Here is a 19,310-nt window from a genome sequence, read left to right on the forward strand (position 1 = left end):
TCTGCCAGGCACCTATGGGCTCTACCAGTTGAGACCACTTTAAACTAAATTCATGACTTGAGGATTTTTAGATCTCCAAAACTGTACGGTGTATTTGAGCTACATAATCTTTTAAGAGCCAACTAATGATTTTAACTCTTCAAGGACCTTTTCCTCCACTTTACTCAGTGCTAAGACATCTGGGGAGGAGGGGATGGGATGGACTTACTTCTAGGTCATCGCTACCCTAAGAGTATAGTCCTCTGAAGTAGTTTGTGCGAAGAAGGGCTTCCTGTTACATATTGCATATTCGATGGGCTTTGGTCTTATTCTGTTCCCTGCACTCTGTCGGGCAAAGTTCAAGTGTACTCAGTTGAGCAAATGTTCTCAGGGCAAAGCAGTTTCTATATTCGGCTTTACCAGAATTCCCACTTTAATTTCTAACCTCTTTGATGATTTTAAGATTTTCACTGAATATTTTTAGTTGTTCTCAGGATCTGCACAACCTAGCCCATCTTTCACTAGAGAAGAATTGTACTTTTGCTTATGAAAAGAGGAGTGGTTAGGGACAAGGGTAAAAGGTGACTCTGAAGTTAGGTGGACCTGAGTTCAAATCCTAATTACACCACTTTTATTTCTATCATTCACTTTCAAATCCATAGCAACTATTTTTTTTTAACTTTATTTAGAGCAGGAGCGCGAGCGCGCACGCACGTACGTGAGTGGGGGAGGGGCAGAGAGAGAGGGAGACAGAGGATCTGAAGTGGGCTCTGCAACTGACAACACAGAGTCCAACACGGGGCTCAAACTCAGGAACCTGAGATCATGACCTGAGCCAATTCAAGACTCAGACGCTTAACCAACTGAGCCACCCGGGCACCCCAGCAGCCATCATTATTTTTAAAACAACAGTAACACCACTTTTTTCACAAAATTGTTGCAAGAATTGAACAGTAACATGCACAGTCTGGCAGCTAGTAAGCACTCATATTCCCGTTGCTTTTCTTCCTCTGACTAGAATGCCCTTCTAAGCTTCCTTATCTGTTGAATACTATTCATCTTTCAAAATCCAGGCCAAATATTAATTCCTCTTCTCTCCTACTCACCTCCAGCATTAATAGTTTCCTTACTACTTTGTCTTTATTGTCATTATAATAATTATCACACTGTTCTGCAATTATTGTTTATTGGTGCATGGGCCCCTCTAGACTTGAGCTCCTTGATGGCAGGGGCTGTGTCTTATTCATCTCTGAATTCCTACTATCTCAACAACTAGTGAACTGAAGTTAAATCAATGCATCCCATTTTCATAATTTCTGACAGAGCTACAGAGTTCAGGGAACTATCTGCTACCTAAGCCTTTAGACATTTAGATCTCATTTAAACCATTCGTATTTCATTTTGCACGTGTGTGATTAATATATGCACAAAAAAGTTACATAGCAACCATGGGGCTGCTATCTTTAAAAGGGACTGTTTCCAAAATCAGCCCTTGGCTGGCATCTGGGAACCTGGCTTTCCTCCATCACCTAACAGTTGGTTCACTGTGCCTAGATTGTGCTTACAATGTGATTAATGGTGAACACCCACTTTCCTTCTGGGAGTCTAGAATTTTGGTACATAGATGCTGCACCTGTAAGGGGCTTCCATGGACAGAAACATTACATAAAAGTCACTGCATTTTTCACTGCTGGGAAAAAGAGCAACTCAAGTACACAACCTCACAGGAAAGAGGAGGATGAGGAGCCCTGTGCGTGGATTTCTCCATGCTCCACTGTGTTTTTATCCTTTGCTGATCATATGCCCTTTCACTGTCATAAACCTTAGCCAGGAGTACAACCATATGCTGAATCCCATGAATCCTTCTAAGTGAATTAGCAAACATAGAGGTGGGTGTTGGGCATCCGTGCCAAAAAGCATCTCAACCCAATGTTTTATTTTGGAAATTTTTAAGTTCACTTTAAAAAGTGAGGGGAAAAAAAGAGTGTAATGAATACTCATATGCCATTCATCAATTGCTTGTATTTAATCACACTTGCTTTTTCTACTACATGATTTTTCTGAATCATCTCACAATGAGTTGCAGACATCGTGACGCTTCACCCCTAAACATTTGAGCACGCTTCTTCTAAAAAGGACGATGTTCTCTTACATACTTACCACAATTTTCTCATACCTAAGAACAAAAATTCTGTATCATCTAACAACCAGTTTATATTCAAACAACTGTCTGAAAAAAAAAAAAAAAGTTTACTTGTTTCAGTTCTCTACTGTAACGCAAAACTTGGAGGCTTGAAGCAAAACTATGCAAGTTGACTGGGGTTAGATGGACGGCTCCCCGGGATGCTCGCTAGGCCTATATATAGTATATTGGGCTGAACATCCACTCACATGGCTCAGAGTTGATGTTGCTTGTCATCTGGGAGTTCAGCTAGGGCTGCTGACCAGAGTACCTGTGTGTGTGACCTCTCTCTGTGATCTGGGTTTCTTACAGTGGGGCTGCTGAGTTCTGGGAAGGAATGTCTCAATAAGCAAGTGTTCTAAGAGAGAGAAAGCATAAGCTGGCAGTTCTCTTAAAAAAAAGTTAGGTCTGGAACTGACTACAGCATCATTCTGCAGCATTCTACTAGTTAAGCTGCCACAGGACCTGTCCAGATTCAAAGGAAGAGAAAATAGAGTCCACTTCTCAACTGAGCTCTTGATATGGGTGCCTTTAAACCACTACAACATGTATACTTTTTTAAAAAAACCAATCCAGAATCCAATCAAGGATCATACATCCCATTTGACTGTTTTTTTAAAATTTTTTTTTTCAACGTTTATTTATTTTTGGGACAGAGAGAGACAGAGCATGAACGGGGGAGGGGCAGAGAGAGAGGCAGACACAGAATCGGAAACAGGCTCCAGGCTCTGAGCCATCAGCCCAGAGCCTGACGCGGGGCTCGAACTCACGGACCGCGAGATCGTGACCTGGTTGAAGTCGGACGCTTAACCGACTGCGCCACCCAGGCGCCCCCCATTTGACTGTTTAATGTCTATCTTAACCTAATACAGACTTCTACTTTTATTATGTTTAATCCATGCCAGTTGTCTTAGAAAACATATCATGTCCTGCATTTGTCTGTACATTTCCTTCATATTAATCGTTTTTGACAAGAATACTTCATAAGTGATATAGGCACTTCTTTTTTTTCTTTTTCTTTTTCTTTTTTCTTTTCTTTTCTTTTTTTTTTTTTTTTTTGATATGGATACTTCTTAAGGTATCATAAGAAGAGGCCAATACTGTCATATGGGTGATACTAAGTTTGATCATTTGATTAAGAGACGGGGACTGCCAGAACCCTCTACTGTAAAGGTACTTTTTCTTTTGCAATTAGTAAGTAATCTAACTGTCATCTCCTATTCTCTAACTCTTTCCTCCAGCTGTCACCCACTGTTAATCCTTGCCCGATTTGGAGGCTCCACAACGATTTTCTAATTCAATCATTCCTTCATTTCTTTTTTAAGCTGGCATTCTTGTGTAAGGAAGAGCTTTTTCCCCCCTTTCTCTCTCCCTTCCCTCTTTTATTTTAAATTGAAATTTTTATTGAGATCATTGTAAATCCACATGCCGTTATAAGAAATAACACTGAGAGATCCTTTGTACTCTTTGCCCAGCTTCTCCCAATGATATTTTACATAATTATACATTGTATACATATTGTACATAACATACATAATTATACATATTGTATAATATCACAATCAGGATATTGATATTGATACAATCCACTCAACTTCTTCCTAGTTTCCCTGTTTAACTTGTATTCATTTGTGTGTATGTGTGTGAGTTCTATACAACTTTACTACAAGTATAGGTTCTTCTATCCATCACAGTCAAGATACTGAACAGTTACAGATCCCTGGTGTTTAACCACACCTACCTCCTGTCCCCTTCCCCCAGCCTCCCCCATAGCTCCACCTTCATTTCTTTTTGACTATCACTATGAACTGGTGGATCTTCTTTTTTACTTCTCCCTACCAAAATCCACTACTATTCTTATTCTTTTTGATGTTCAAATTATCACAAATTTGGCCAGTGGAAATCTCTTCAAACTGGCTGCTATGTTATTCTGACTTGACCTTGTAGCCTTTGAGGATGTTGTATTTTCCTCTAGCACAGACTTATAATAATCTGCCATTTCTTCAAGGAGCCTTAGTGCATTTAGTGGGAAATGGTAATTCAGGAAACAGGATCTGGCACATTGAGGTATACTCAATGCTCATTTTTAGTGTCTAGCTAGGAATTTTTAAAATCACATTGTCATATTTAAATTTCCAATTCAAATTTACTATTATAGAGCTTCTCATCTTCTGTCACTCAACATTTTTATCTTTTTACTTACAGTGAAAATCTTGGTTCCTAATAGCATTAACCTATTTACTTATTTGTGTGATCCTCAAAAATTTTCTGAATTATATATCTATTTTTACTTACAATAAACCTACTGAGTAAAGTATAACTTTTTTTGCAGTTCTTTTTGTTCTCAGAATGTATTCTACTAAAGAACCAGAGTACTGTGTTCAATCGTTACTTGCATTTAACTTACTCATCTGGATGGCTATGGTATCCACTTGAAATATAGTTAGGTCCTTTTGATTCTACTTTTGAATTTCAAGATTTGCCATTGTATTCTTTTTTATTGAGTTCTATTTTTGAATACGTAAAATACTCACATTGTCCAAAAGTCAAACTTCGTAGAAATGTATCTTCAGAAGTCCTGTCTTAAAGCTATCTCCCTCTACCACATTCCCGCTCACCACCTATAGGTAACCATTTCAGTAGTTTCTGGTTAATCTTTCCTTTATAGGTATGCGTACACGTCTTCCAAAAAATAAGTAAATACACCCAGATATTCTTGTATCCCTTTCGTTCTACATTAAAGGTAGCATATAATATACATTCTCACATACCTGCTTTTTTCACCTAACCCAATCCTCACCAGTTCATACAGACCTCACTTGTTCTTTTTACAGCTGCATTATATTCAATTGGGGAAACATAACAGTACATATCCCCTTCAATCTCCCTTTTTGGAATCCAAATTCTACTTACACTTTAAAACGCGGGGCACCTGGGTGGCTCAGTTGGTTAAGTGTCCGACTTCAGCTCAGGTCATGATCTCACAGTCGTGGGCTGGAGCCCCACATCTGGCTCTGTACTGACAGCTCACAGCCTGGAGCCTGCTTCCGATTCTGTGTCTCCCTTTCTCTCTGCCTCTCCCCTGCTTGTGCGCTCTCTAAAAACAACGCAGCTCAAGGCCCACATCTTTTAGAAAGAAAGCCTTCCTCTTATCTCTGAACTCCAAAATGCTGCACCACTGATTTCTCCGCCCATCCCTTCCCCCCTCCCAGAAAAAACTTCTTTAAAAGTTATCTATAATTATTACTTCTTCCTCACCATAAACTTACTCTTAAATCTACTCTGATCTAGCCTCCATCCCTGCCATTCCACTGAAACTGTTATTATCAAGATCAATAACCTCCATGCTGGCAAATCCAATAGACATGTTCAACCTGTGAGCATCACTGGACACAGCTGAATACACCCCACAGAAACACCCCTATCCCCTGGCATCTAGAATATCACAGGACACTGGGTTTTATGCCTCACAGGCTACTCCTCTATCTTTTGCTGTTCTTTCTCCTCTGCTCAACTTCTAAATGGCTGAGTAGCTCAGGACTCAACCCTGGGCTGCTTCCTATCTCCATTAGTCTTTTTGTTTTTAATTTTTTTTAACGTTTATTTATTTTTGAGAGAAAGAGAGACAGAGTATGAGCAAGGGAGGGGCAGAGAGAGAGGGAGGCACAGAATCCGGAGCAGGCTCCAGGCTCCGAGCTGCCAGCACAGAGCCCAACATGGGGCTCAAACTCATGAACTGCGAGATCATGACCTGAACCAAAGTCAGACACTTAACTGACTGAGCCACCCAGCTGACCCTCTACCAGTTTTTAATGTCTATCAGTTTTCTGTCATAAACTGGCATCGGGCCAAATTACACCCACAATATTTTATATGGCCTGCAGAAATTATTTTTGTTTTATTTATGTGTTAATTTTTCATCTGAATTCACCACCAAGTACTTCCCACCCAGGGATTCTGCAGGAGCCGTTCCCTCTCTCTGTGACATTCAGTCCTCATCATTTTGCATGGCTTCTTCACATTGAGGTCTCTGCTCACATGACACTTCCTCAGACAGCTTCCCTGACAACCCAGTCTGAGGCGGTTCACGTGATTCTTTCTCCTATTTGTCTTGTTTGGCTTTCTCCGTAACATTCACTATTAGCTCAAACTATTCGATGAGCTTGTTTACTTCTGTTATCACTCTTCCACCACCACCAGTGTCAGCACATAAACTTCATGAGAGGAGGGACCTCCGTCTGCCTTGGCTCATGCCCAAGTCCCAGAATCTGAGTCTAGAAGACTCCCAAGCACACAGCAGGCATTTACATACATTTGTTCAATAACTTCAGTGTAAAACTATGACTTTTTTTTCATTAAAAAAAACCTGGATTTCCGGCTTCTCTTTCACAAATTAGAGAATTAGATGCCAACCTCAGATCTGCATTCTTGCACAACAGTAGCTCCCTCTGTAAGATGAACCCTATTCTCTCCAACTGACCACACTCCCCACCCAGCTCACTTCACATTTACTGGCACTCACTATATGCCAGATATCGTTTAAAAAATTTTTTTAAGTTTATTATTTATTTTGAGAGAGAGAAAGAACACACACGAGCAGGGGAGGGGCAGAGAGAAGGGGAGTGAGAGAGAATCTCAAGCAGGCTTCGTACTATCAGTGCGGAGCCGGACTCGGGGCTCAAACCCACGAACCGTGAGGTCATGACCTGAGCCAAAACCAAGAGTCCGACACTTAACCAACTGAGCCAACCCAGGTGCCCCTGCCAGGTATCATTTAAAGTGTTTCACATTACTAGCTCACACGCAGAAACACACAAAGCCCTATAAAATAGGTACTATTACAACGATTTTACAAATGGGAAACTAAGGCTTACAGAGGCTTTGTAACTTGCCCAGGATAACACGATCAGCAAGTGGCAAAACCGAGATTCAAATCAAGGCAAAAAGAGACACCCAGGCTCCTAATCGCTACGCGGTATTTTGGGCATTTGAGTTGGTAACCTTTGATCTACAGTCTCTACCTGGGTGAGCTCATCCTGTCTCAGGAATTTAAATACTACAACTTATTAACTGACAACTCCAAACTCTGCTATATTTCAGCAATTCTGAAGTGCACATTTTTTTTCACATTTAAAATCTCTAAAATCAGGATATATACTACCATAGATAGTGGCACCTTACAAGTGCTCTGGTAAAGTGGCAGCCATGACGTGGTTGTCCCTGGCTGAACATGTGAATTTGGCTATTGTTCCAGATGGCATGGCCACACGGGTGTAACTCAGTTTTTCAGTCAACAAACCACTTGCAGGCCATTTGAGGAAGGAGTAGGAGTCCTGATTCTATTCTGGAAATGTTCTGTTGACGTCTTCTGGTAACATCAAGAAGTGCCCGCATCAAAACTTATAAATAGGTCCTGATGACTTGAAAAAAAACAATGCTCATGTAGAGCACTCTCTCAGAAATGCTGCATTTCTGGTCCTCTTAATGGCACAGAGGATGATACCATGTGGAAAAGCAGGGACAGTGACATCTCTGAGCTGAAGGTGATTCAGAAGAGTGAGTTCTAAAATATGAAGATGGTTTAGAAATAATTTCACTAATTTATTCTGCTTAAACTTACATGTACAGAAGAGTGAACTATATATGCAAAGATATTTAGGACTTTTAAAACTGTTTTTAAAAAAAGAAAATAAGCAGCCCTGACAGCTGAAACTGATCTGACATTCACAGCTAGATCTCAAAATTATTACAAGCTGTTCTAAAGCTCACAGCAAAGCCATTTTTGCTCTCCTACACAAATAGTCTCAAATAAAACCAGCTGACCTCAGGTTTCTCTGAGACCATGATAAAATGACACAAAGTAAGGTCAACTCATAATTTTGTCTTAAGAACAGGTCACTATCCCATCCACAAAATATCCAATCATAGAAATGTCCCCATTTTCTACAGCATCCAATCTAAAATGAATCCCTACTTCCTTAGACCCTTTCCCAAACATCCAAGTTTGGGATTTCTATTATCACTTATTTCTAACACCCCCTTACTGAGATACCCCAAGATTCCCCAATATGTGTTCTCCCTCATTGAAACAAGAAATAAAGCCACTTGTTAAAACAAGGTGTTTCTGGTGGTCTTTGACAGAGGGGGAGTTGTATAAAAATGTCCCATTGCTGAACAATCTCACCAACAACCGATAATGTTAGACTTTTCATCTCTCCCAATCTAAGAAATACCGGTTTACTAACGAACACTATCCCTTCAATTTACATGTCCCTGATTATAACTAAGATCAGGCATCTTCTCAGGTATACTGGCCATTCTTGTTTCCTTTTACTCTGAATTGCTTATATTTTCTGCCCCCTTTTTAATGGGTAATATGTCCTTTCCTAATTGATTTGTAGTGGTTCTTTATGTATTTCCGACGTTAATCGTTCGTCGGTGATATGTGCTGTAGATATCTTCTTCAGGTTTGTCTTAAATTTGTTAATCTTTAGGGTTTATGCTTTGTGTGTCTTATTTAACACATTCTTCTCTGGTCCAATACCGTAAAGACAGTCTCCTATATCTTCTTTTAGTAGTTTTGCTTTGCATTCAGGTCATTAACCCACCTGGAATTAACTTTTGTATATGACATAAGGCAAGATCTTATTTTATCTTTTTGCTATCTGTGTTTTGTTGTTGTTGTTGCCATTGCTGTTGTTGTTTGGGGGTTTCTTATTTTTTATTTTGGAGAGAGAGAGAGTGTGTGCACAAAGGGGAGAGGGGCAGAGGGAGAGAGGGAATCTTAAGCAGGCTCCTGACCTGAGCCAAAATCAAGAGTCAGATGCTGAACAGACTGAGCCACCCAGGGGCCCCTCATTTTGTTATCTGGATTACCAGTCATCCCCAAATAATTTCCCGAATTGTTCATCCTTTCCCCTATTAATATGCAAAGCCACCTCTGTCGTACAATACGTGTGATACCATATACGGATAACTCTGCTAATAGACTCTACCTTGTTCTACTGCTCTTTGGTTTCTCTCATCTAACGTTTAACATCACAATATAATCCCTTTCATTTGAATAGCAAACTAGAATTTACAAAGCACTTTCAAATCCATGATCCAATTCAAACTTAAAAAAAAATCCTGTGAATGAGGGGTATTCAAACTTTGTGTGAAGAACCTGAGACACATAAGGGTTAAGTGAATTATCCACAGCCCCTAGACGGTAAGTAGAAGAGCAAGAACCCACCCTCATGTCTTCAGTTACCACTCTTTCTACCAGACCGTCTATCAAGTAAGGACAACAACAGTATCTGCCAAACAGCTCCCGAACAGAGGTATGCACTTTGTTCCCACATAACTTTAAAACAAACAAAAACCTTGATAAATGAACAAATGCTCTAACAACTACAGTTGCCGTGGCTGGCACAAACCTGTATGTTATGCTTATCTTGAAAATAAACTCTGTTGTGAAAAGGACTCTGCCCTAGCCCCCTGGACTCCAGCTGGCATCTTTGCTACTGCTTACCTCAAACTCAGACAATGCTGCAGTTGAAGCCTTTACTGTATACTATTCCTCCTCATATCAGTAGTGGTTTCTCCGCAGCCACTAACCCTGTACCTCCAAAGACAGATGGAGACGTGAAAACTGGACAGTTCTTTGTGTCTTAGAAAGGGACGGGAGGGGAGCTGCTGCCCCCAAATTGGAATTCAACACTAAAACTCACTAACATAGAAGCTGTGAAACATGCCAGAAAGCAGGGAGCAACAGAGAGCTGTCCAAAAACCCAGCACCTTGCTTAATGAGATAAGAGTAGTAGGCACGCTGCAAATGGTTTTCACTGAATAAGTGCATTGCTTCATTCGGACCCTGAATCACAGGTCCACAGCCCTTCACTGGGCAGTTAAGTGAGAAATTAAAAAGAAAGGGCAGCCCCTGACATTCAGAGGGTGGCCTGTCACAGCTTGGCCACATTATTCTCCTATTAGGCATAATGGCACAGAATACCAACCTCGGACAAGGTTATTATGAAACGTGAATGAAATGAGACAAAGGTCATTTCATAATTTTGGGTAAGCACAGACAAAAACATGGCCACTATGCTACCCACAAAATACCAGACACCCTTTCTCTCTTGGCCAAAATGAGTGACTGCTACTTCTCTACCAATTACTTTTATTCTTTTGCTAGTCTCTCCTCCCAACAGATAAGATGTATTCAGATAACCAACCACAGAATTGTCCCTGTGTTCTGACAGCATCCAAATCCTACAATCAGTTCCAACCCCCTTAATGAGACACCATTGTCCCCCATGGGCTATGCTCTCCTTGCTGGAATGAATAATAAACCCAACCTGTTCAACTAGAGGTATTTCTCTGGCAGTCTTTGGCTGTCATGCATTGACACGGTACAAGTCAGAAAACCCAAAAGTTTATGCCTTTCTCTTTCTGGAAAGTTCTTCCAATCTCAGTTTGAAAAGAACACTTCATCTTATTTCTGAAGGTCATGTCTAACTAAACAAAAGAGAGGTAACAAATTCCTTTAACACCAGGTTAAAGGAGACCTGGTTCATAGTCAACTCTAATTCTACCAATAAACATACCCATACACAAAACTTTTTGTTTGTATAAGATAATATGCTTCTTCTAGACAGTATGCCCTTGGAAAGCTGAGACTATCTGACTCATCTTTATAAATCTCTAGTACCCCACACAAGGTAGAGGATTTCTTTTACGAACGGTACTAACATGTTGCTTTTGGAGGAAAAATGTATTTTTTCCCAAACATAAAAGGATTCTCTATCCAAAAGAAACTTCCATTTTCTTCCTCCACCTTTACATTTCCTTATCTATAACACATTTCAAATGTAAACTTTTCGTGTTTCTAAACATACCAAGTGTGATGAATATGTGTTCATACTTCTCAACTAAGAGGTTGAGATCTCTTAAGACAAACATAAGTATGATGCATTCTTTCATTTGTCCAACTAATTTCCATTTCTTTCCACCACCACCCCCCTATGCCCTTAAACACCTTTAGTGTTTGCAGCTTCAAAAGTATCCCAGAATAGTACATCCTTATTACATGATAACATCTAGAGAGGACAGGGCCTGAGTTTAACTGGTCTACATAATGCTTGACTAAATACTTTTTAACAAGAGACTGTCATAACTAACACACATTCCACACTTATTGAGTGAGAACCCTCTCCAAATGGGGACTTTGATTCCCATCAACAAAGATTTTGTTTGTTTCCTTCTTTATCACAACACCCTGAAGAGCACAGGACATTTACTCATCTTCTGATGCAAAAATATAATTCAGTCTGGTTTAATACATTAAATGACACACCATGCAATGTCACATCCTATTTAAAGGCATTCTGGCCAGTATTGTCTTTATCTTTCAACGGGAAAACAGGTTTAAATTCCAGAAACAGATTCAACTCAACAAATTCAAATCTACACTGAAAGAGCACCTACACTCACTTCACAAGACAATATGCCAGGCAGGCAGAGGGACAGGAGCACAAACGCCTGACTCAGAGGCAGTGAGCTGAGTGGAGTGAAGGAGGTTACGAATTGCCACAGATATCAGGGAGAAGTAGGGAGTAAGGATGACTGGGGAAAGAACATTCCAGACTGAAAACTCCAGTTTCTCAAAGACTGGAATCCCGGATGCTCTGGACAGAGGCAGAGGCTACACAGGTCGTGGGATCTCCACCATTTAGGGGGCAACAGCTTGTTCATGGAGGAGGCTAAGGAAATCAAACATAAATGTTCGATGTAACTTAATTTTTAAGTTCTCTATGCAACTCCTCAAACCTGAGCTCATAGCCTTCAGAATAGGGGCGGAAATCACTTTCTCGGGGTCCCCCGGATTTTAAAATTAAAATTAACAAGAATGATTTCCATCACTGAACGGTTGGAAGGTGGGTGTGGCCCCTCTGGGGCAGCGGCGGGCCTTGTGAACGTCGGACAGGCCCAGCTGGACCTCTCAGGCGAACGCCAGGCGTCCTAGCAAGCCACGGTCACTCTGAACCCCTGGCCCAACGAGCTCATCCCACGTCTCCAAGGGCCTTGGCGAACTCGAACCCCGGCGGCCAGGCCTCCAGGGCCGGGCTCGGGCTCCATCAGGCCTCAAACTGCGAACAAAGAGAAGGCCCGGGCAGCCTCTGAGACCCGCGCAGGACTCACGCAGCACCCGAAGGTACCTGCAGCCTTCAGGGGGTCGCGCCCCAGGCCCGTGGTGTGCGGGTGCGCCTCGACCAGGGCCAGTTCCTGCCCGGGCCTGGACGCCGAAAGTGCACCGCGTCGCCGAGCCCGTTGGTGCACTGCAGGCTCTCCAGCGCGCACTGGGACAAAGAGAGTGGCGGGGATCGGCGGGTCCCGGGAGCTGCGACCCCGCGTTCGTCCCGCCGCCCGCAGCGGCCTTTACCTGTACGTCACTCAGCTCCACGCGCAGATACAGCTCGCGGTGTCGCTGAGCCCAGTAGACGTGAGGCGTCAGCACCTGATTCTCCATGGCCACACCGCACGGGGCCCGGGGAGACGGATCGCTGCGCCTCGCTGCCTCGGATAGTGAGAGACTGGTGCCGGTCGAACGCAGGCCACAAACCCCTGCGCTCTTGAGCGCCGGCAGCCGCCAACCTCGAGACACCCCACGCTCGCAGGCTGCGCCTGCGCAATGACGGAGGAGGGGGGCGGTGGCGCGAGCTCTAGACCTTGGCGCGAGCAGGGCGGGGGCGGCACGGGGCGCAGAAGTGGGAAGGGGCGGGCCCAGCACGAGTGACGCCAGAGCTTGATACAGCGGTTTGGGGAGTTGGGAGTCAGCAGGTGCATGCAAGGCCCTTTCCCCTCTTCTCCGGGGCGATGCTTTAAGATAGGCTTAAAAATGAAAAGTCCTGGAGACTCATAAAGAACTGATCAGCGTGAGAAAGGGATTGGGACTGATGTATCTGGAAGATCACCCCGTTCTATCACCTATTTATTTCAACGTTTATTGAGAGCCTATCAATTGCGCTGGGTTTCGAAGCTAAACACTGGAGCTAAAGCAGTAAGACACAGTCCCTGCTGTCCCGAAATCCTGTAATTACAGACACAATAAGAATGATGATATTATAGGGGAAGGAGTATGGGAAGAGGGTGGAAGGGTGTTCTAAGAGGGAAGAGTAAATGTAAAGGCCCGAAATTTTCAGCGCAGTCTCATAGAACTTTATGCGGTGATGGAAATGTTCCATTCTGCGCTATTCGATTTGGTAGCCACCAGCCACATGAGACTTTGTGTACTTGAAATGTGGCTTGTGAGACTGAGAAATTGAATTTTCTATTTTATTTACTTCTGATTAATTTATTTTTTAATATGTATTCAGTTTTGAGAGACACAGTGTGAATGGGGGAGGGGCAGAGAGAGAGGGAGATACAGAATCTGAAGCAGGCTCCAGGCTCTGAGTTGTCAGCACAGCGCCCACAGACAGACCGGGAGATGATGCCCTGAGCTGAAGTCGGAAGCTTCACTGACTGAGCCACTCGCGCCCCAACGTTTAATTAATTTAAACAGCGACATAATAGTGGCTATCCTATTGGCCAGAGCAGGAGACTTTTCTCTCTTAAAGTAAGGGACCCAGACTAGATACAACACTAATTTATGTCTAATTTAAGCTATCTTGTCTGTATCCACTTTCATCCCTAAGTCTGCTGCAGTGAAGAGTTTAATAATAGGAAGCAACATTACTATGAAAACCAGAAGTCTGGGACAAAAATGAGACTTATAATTCAGTTCTGTTGGCACCTATTTATTTAGCAAAGTGCTGAGCACAGGGATCCAGAGATGAAGAGCTATGAGACGGGCTCGGGGCGCCTGGGTGGCTCAGTCGGTTGAGCGTCCCAGTTGGGCTCCCGGCATGATCTCAACAGTTCCTGAGTTCCAGCCCCTTGTCAGGCTCTGTGCTGACAGCTCAGAGCCTGGAGCCTGCTTCCGATTCTGTGTCTCCCTCTCTCTGCCCCTTCCGTCCTCATGCTCTGTCTCTCTCTGTCTCTCAAAAATGAATAAACGTTAAAAAATTTTAAAAAGAAGAAATGAGACAGGCTCTTGGGAAACACTTAATTCAGGGGTGGATCATATAAAATACAGAGGTTTTTACATATGGTGAATGTGCTGAACTTACAAAGGCAGGAAGGTGGGAAATGAGGGTTTTGGAAACCCAATGGGTGGACATTTGAGAGTGAATCCTTAAAAGCTGGACAGTGAAATGTGAGAAGGAAATTTGATAGAGAAAGAAGCAGAGGTAGGATAGCGGAAGCATAGAGCCAGCGTCCAAAGGTGAAGAGCTATGGAAGGTTCTGTGTACTGGGGGTTAAGGACATGGAGAATAGAGGTCACCCTGGATCTGGAAAGGCAGATGGGAAATGAAATAGGAAAGTCTTTGCTTCAATCAGGCGTTTGTACTATGTCCCACAGACACATGGGGGTCAGAGAAGTTTGTTAAACTGGAGCCAAATCAAATATGTGCTTGGCAGGTCCACCTGTCAGTGAGGAGGAACTGGTAATAGACAAACCTGTTGGAGGTGAAGTAATCTGCTGGGTATGGGGGATGGTGAAAGCAATAAACTTGATAGTCTTGAATTTTAAAAATGCTTTTGAAATGGTAAACGTGTTTTTATTGCATGGCCTTTAATACAATGCAGATCCAATATAGGGCACTTTTTTTTTCAATATATGAAGTTTATTGTCAAATTGGTTTCCATACAACACCCAGTGCTCATCCCGAAAGGTGCCCTCCTCAATACCCATCACCCACTCTCCCCTCCCTCCCACCCACCATCAACCCTCAGTTTGTTCTCAGTTTTTAAGTCTCTTATGCTTTGGCTCTCTTCCACTCTAACCTCTTTTTTTTTTTTTTTTCCCTTCCCCTCCCCCATGGGTTTCTGTTAAGTTTCTCAGGATCCATATAAGAGTGAAACCATATGGTATCTGTCTTTCTCTGTATGGCTTATTTCACTTAGCATAACATAGGGCACTTTTTTTTTAATGTTCATTTATTTTTGAGAGAGAGAGAGAGAGCAAGTATGAGAGGGGAAGGTGTAGAGAGGGGTGACAGAGGATCTGAAGTGCGCTCCACACTGACAGTAGAGAGCCCAATGCAGGGGTTCAAACTCATGAACCATAAGATCATGACCGGAGCTGAGGTCAGACACGCAACTGACTAAGCCACTCAGGTGCCCCCAATTATAGGGCATTAAAAAAAAAATGAGGCATACAGGAAATGAGCACATTTTAAATGTTTAGCTTAAGCTGAATATTTACTTACATTTATATCTGTGTAATTAATTACCACCTAGATCAAGATCCGGAACATTTCCAGCATCCCAGAGGTTCTTTCATATCAATACACCTTTGCCTCCCATCTCCCCCCGCCCCCACCGCAAATTTCTATGCTGACCTCTCTCACCATAGAGTAGCTTTTGTCAGTTCTTGAATCTCATATAAATGGAATGGTTTTTGTTGGTATCTGCAGTATTGCATTTCATTGTATGAATATACCACAAATTATCCATTCTCTTGATGAAGGGCATTTGCATTGTTTCCAGTTTTTAGCTATTATAAATAAATAATGGAATGCAATCAACATTTATGTAATTATCTTTTAGTGTATAAATGTGCTTAATTCTCTTGGAAAAATACATGGGAGTAGAAATGCAAGGTCATAGAGTAGGTGTATGTTGAGCTTTAGTAGATAAGCAGTTTGGGGGTTTTTGGTTCCTGGTTTTGTTTTGATTTTTTTGCGTATAGTTGACACAGGAGATAAGCAGTTTTACAAAGTGTTCTGATCAATTTACATACCTAGAAGTAATTCTTGAAAGTTCTAGTTGCCTTATATCCTTGGTATTTTCAGTCTTTCTAATTTTAGCCATTCTGGTAGGTGTGTAATAAAAAATAAAATCATTTCAATCCAGCATTCTTGAAACCTGAGGCTTATCAACTGACCTCCATCCAAGATGAGAGCTATTGATAAGCAAGAAGAATGAATCTGGACATTTTGCTTCAGGTCCTCCTTAAGAAAGATACAAAGGAAGAGGGCCTATGCAGCCTGGTTCAACTGAACACCAGTAACGTACTGGAAACTTCTCTGGGCCTGAGTTTCCATATCCATCAAACGAGAGAGTTAGACTCCATCCTCTCTGATGATCTTACTGGCTATTTCTAAATTTTCCTGCAAGGAGGCCAGCTCTTGTGGACTCCTCTCTCCAGGGGAAATCCATGAAGAAAAAAATTGAAATGGAGAGGGTACTGAGTAGCATCAGGGTAAACTATAAAACAAAAAGATAGCAGAGGGTATAAAAAGGCAGACCCAAGCAGCACCGCCAAGCTTAAGTAAGTAGGGCTAAGGGTTTTATGATAATACTAGTCAAATAAAAATGCAAATTAAGTACTTTCTGTGTGTCCTGCCTTCTAGATGTAGCCTTCCTAGCCCCAGGGCCAGGGCCATCTCTCCTTTCTCAGGCCACAGGAAGCATTTGCTGAGTGCTTGCTACCAATGAAGCATGTATTCAGTGCTTAAGGCTGTTTTCTGGCTTTGGACAAAGGATCATGCACATTCTCCTTATTCACCTTTTTACAAAATCTTCTGTTCGTGGAAGAAGTTTTAGAAAATGAAGTGTAGAATTTGGCTTTTTTGTGCCTCACCCAGAATCACCCAGCTAGATATCCTTTTTTTTTTTTAATGTTTATTTATTTTTGAGGGGGGGGAGGCGGGGCAGGGAGGAAGGCAGAGGATCCAAAGGGTGCAGGGCTGGAACTCACAAACCGTGAGATCATGACCTGAGCAGAAGTCAGCCGCTGAACTGACTCAGCCACCCAGGTGCTCCTAGACATCCTTAACCAAAATCGTGTTTGTCTATCTAGACAGCACAAAGCTAAAAGTGGAGCCAGAGACTCACTGGGTCAATCCAGGCACACACTGGGGCATCGTATGAACCCAGTTAGTAGATCTGTAACCTCCTAGCTATTCCAGGAGGGTGGGCCTTGCAGCCAATCATTGACAGAAGAAAAAGAAAAAAGAAAAAGAAAGAAGACCCTTCCCCTTAATCCATAGTTCATAAAAAGGTACAGAATGACCCCACCTCAGGCTCAACCTTACTTGGGTATGGGGAGTGGCCTTTCCACCCTCTTCAGTTTGATCTGCCTGATAAGTCCTGGTTCTCTGAACCGCATACATGGTTGCAGGTGCAGACAGTTGGTACGCTCCCATTTGTATTAAAAATAGTGGAATAGTGGGAGGAATAATGATCTATCTATCTATCTATCTATCTATAGTATTTGTTTTTATATCAAGGAAACTGGGTGAATTGGAGGAGCAGGATAGGAGAACCTTTTTTTACTATAGACCTTTCCATTTGTCAAATTTGGGGTCATGTGATAGTATTACCTACTCAAAAACTTAAATATGGAAAAGAAAATCAGCAGGAAAGGCCCTTTTTTGTTATTGCAGCTTGGTTTGTGCTAGTCCCCAGAAGGTACAAAATATGGGGGAAGTGGAAAAACAAACTTTAGCCCACCATATCCTGCAATCAACTGTTATTAGGGTGTTCATTATATGCTTATAATCTGTTTCCTCAACTAGATTATAAATCTCTCTAGAATACAGACTGCCTCCTTTTGGTACCCTATAGCATCTAGCACAATGTGTTTCAGAAAATAGATGCTTAAAATACATTTGTGGACAATAATGCCCAGTGCTAGAAAAGTTTTAGTGAAATTGGCACACCCATGCTGACTGTAGCTAAGAGCAATATACAATCGTGGGATCATTTTGGAAAACAGTTGTGCAATATGTAGCAAATTCCCCTCTGGGGTCTTTGTTCTAAAAATAACTTCAAGAAAGGAAGAAGTATATATGAAGATGTTCATGGTGTTACAGGGTGAAACACTGGAAATTACACAAGGAGAATGACCAATGGAAAAACAATACAGCAGCGCAAAATGGTGAATTCGAAACTAATAATATCTGGGGCGCCTGCGTGGTTCAGTCGGTTAAGCGTCCGATTTCAGCTCAGGGCATGATCTCATGGTTTGTGAGTTCAAGCCTTGCAACAGGCTCTGTGCCCACAGCTCAGAGCCTGAGGCCTGCTTCGAGTTCTGTGTCTCCCTCTCTCTCTGCCCCTCCCCCACTCACACTCTGTGTCTTTCTCTCTCAAAAATAAACAAGCATTCAAAAAAATCAAAAAAAAGAAAAGAAACTAGTAATATTGAAAATGTTTATGATAAAAAAATACAAAAATTCCAATCACAGGGGCACCTGCCTGGCTCAGTCAGAAGAGCATGTGATTCTTGATCTTGGGGTCAGGAGCTCGAGTCCCATTTTGGGTGGAGAGATTACTTAAATGAAAATAAGAAAACGTAAAAAAAAAAAATCCAATTACAACTTTACATAGTGCTATAATACAAGGAAATATCTTGTGTTTTTGTTTTCCTTCTTTATAACCCTTGATCCTTCCCAATTTAGGGGGCTAGGATGTGGCAACCATGGCTCTTGGAGAATTGTAATCATGGAAACGGAGAATAGAGACATCAGATTCTTCTCTTTTAAACCTGGCTACACATGTAAAACAGAAAATATTTGGAATAATATGCAGTCTAAATAAAAAATTTCCAGGCAGACTAGGGAGAAGAAAGTCAAAAGAGAAGTAAGGGACTCTGCTCAATGACATTTACACAAATGATACAACCTGACTTTGGAGTTCAGTAAACCCCAGGAGGATTTTTTTTAAAGGGGCAGGGGGAACTAAGGGAGTACCCTTGAGAAGGAGCCTCAGTCTTGCCCTCACCTCCCCTTAAGGGCTTATCCAGAGCTGAGGGAATCCCCCTCAACACCCATGACAGGTTTAGGGATCTAGGGAAAGAAAAGACCTGTGCTCTTGCCCAGACATTAGCGCAAGGCTCTAGAGCAGCAGTCACCTAGTGGAGATAAAGGTTAAAGATCGGCAAGAGGGCCAGAGGCTTCCTGGATATGGGTGAAGGTGCAGGAACAAATGTGAGAAGGGCCAGCAAGTGGGGCAGAGAGGGAATAGAACACAGTGTGGATTCACAACTAGAGACTGACAGATAACAGCTATCTCACTGAGTACTTCATGATGGGGGGACGGTCATACCTGAGGATTAGCT

The 19,310-nt window shown here is 42.3% G+C and overlaps 1 protein-coding gene across 1 annotated transcript in view; it reads right to left on the bottom strand.

Annotated features, from left to right (window-relative positions):
• HACD3 (3-hydroxyacyl-CoA dehydratase 3) overlaps positions 1–12,887 on the bottom strand; it is a 38,781-nt gene extending 25,894 nt beyond the window's left edge. Inside the window, exon 1 of the mRNA XM_043555136.1 lies at positions 12,585–12,887. Coding sequence (XP_043411071.1) covers positions 12,585–12,671 — 87 coding nt within the window. The 5' untranslated portion in view covers positions 12,672–12,887. The remainder of the gene's footprint in view (positions 1–12,584) is intronic.
• Between the last annotated feature and the right edge of the window lie 6,423 nt (positions 12,888–19,310).

Source organism: Prionailurus bengalensis, chromosome B3 (genome assembly GCF_016509475.1).
Source record: "Prionailurus bengalensis isolate Pbe53 chromosome B3, Fcat_Pben_1.1_paternal_pri, whole genome shotgun sequence".
NCBI lineage: Eukaryota > Metazoa > Chordata > Mammalia > Carnivora > Felidae > Prionailurus > Prionailurus bengalensis.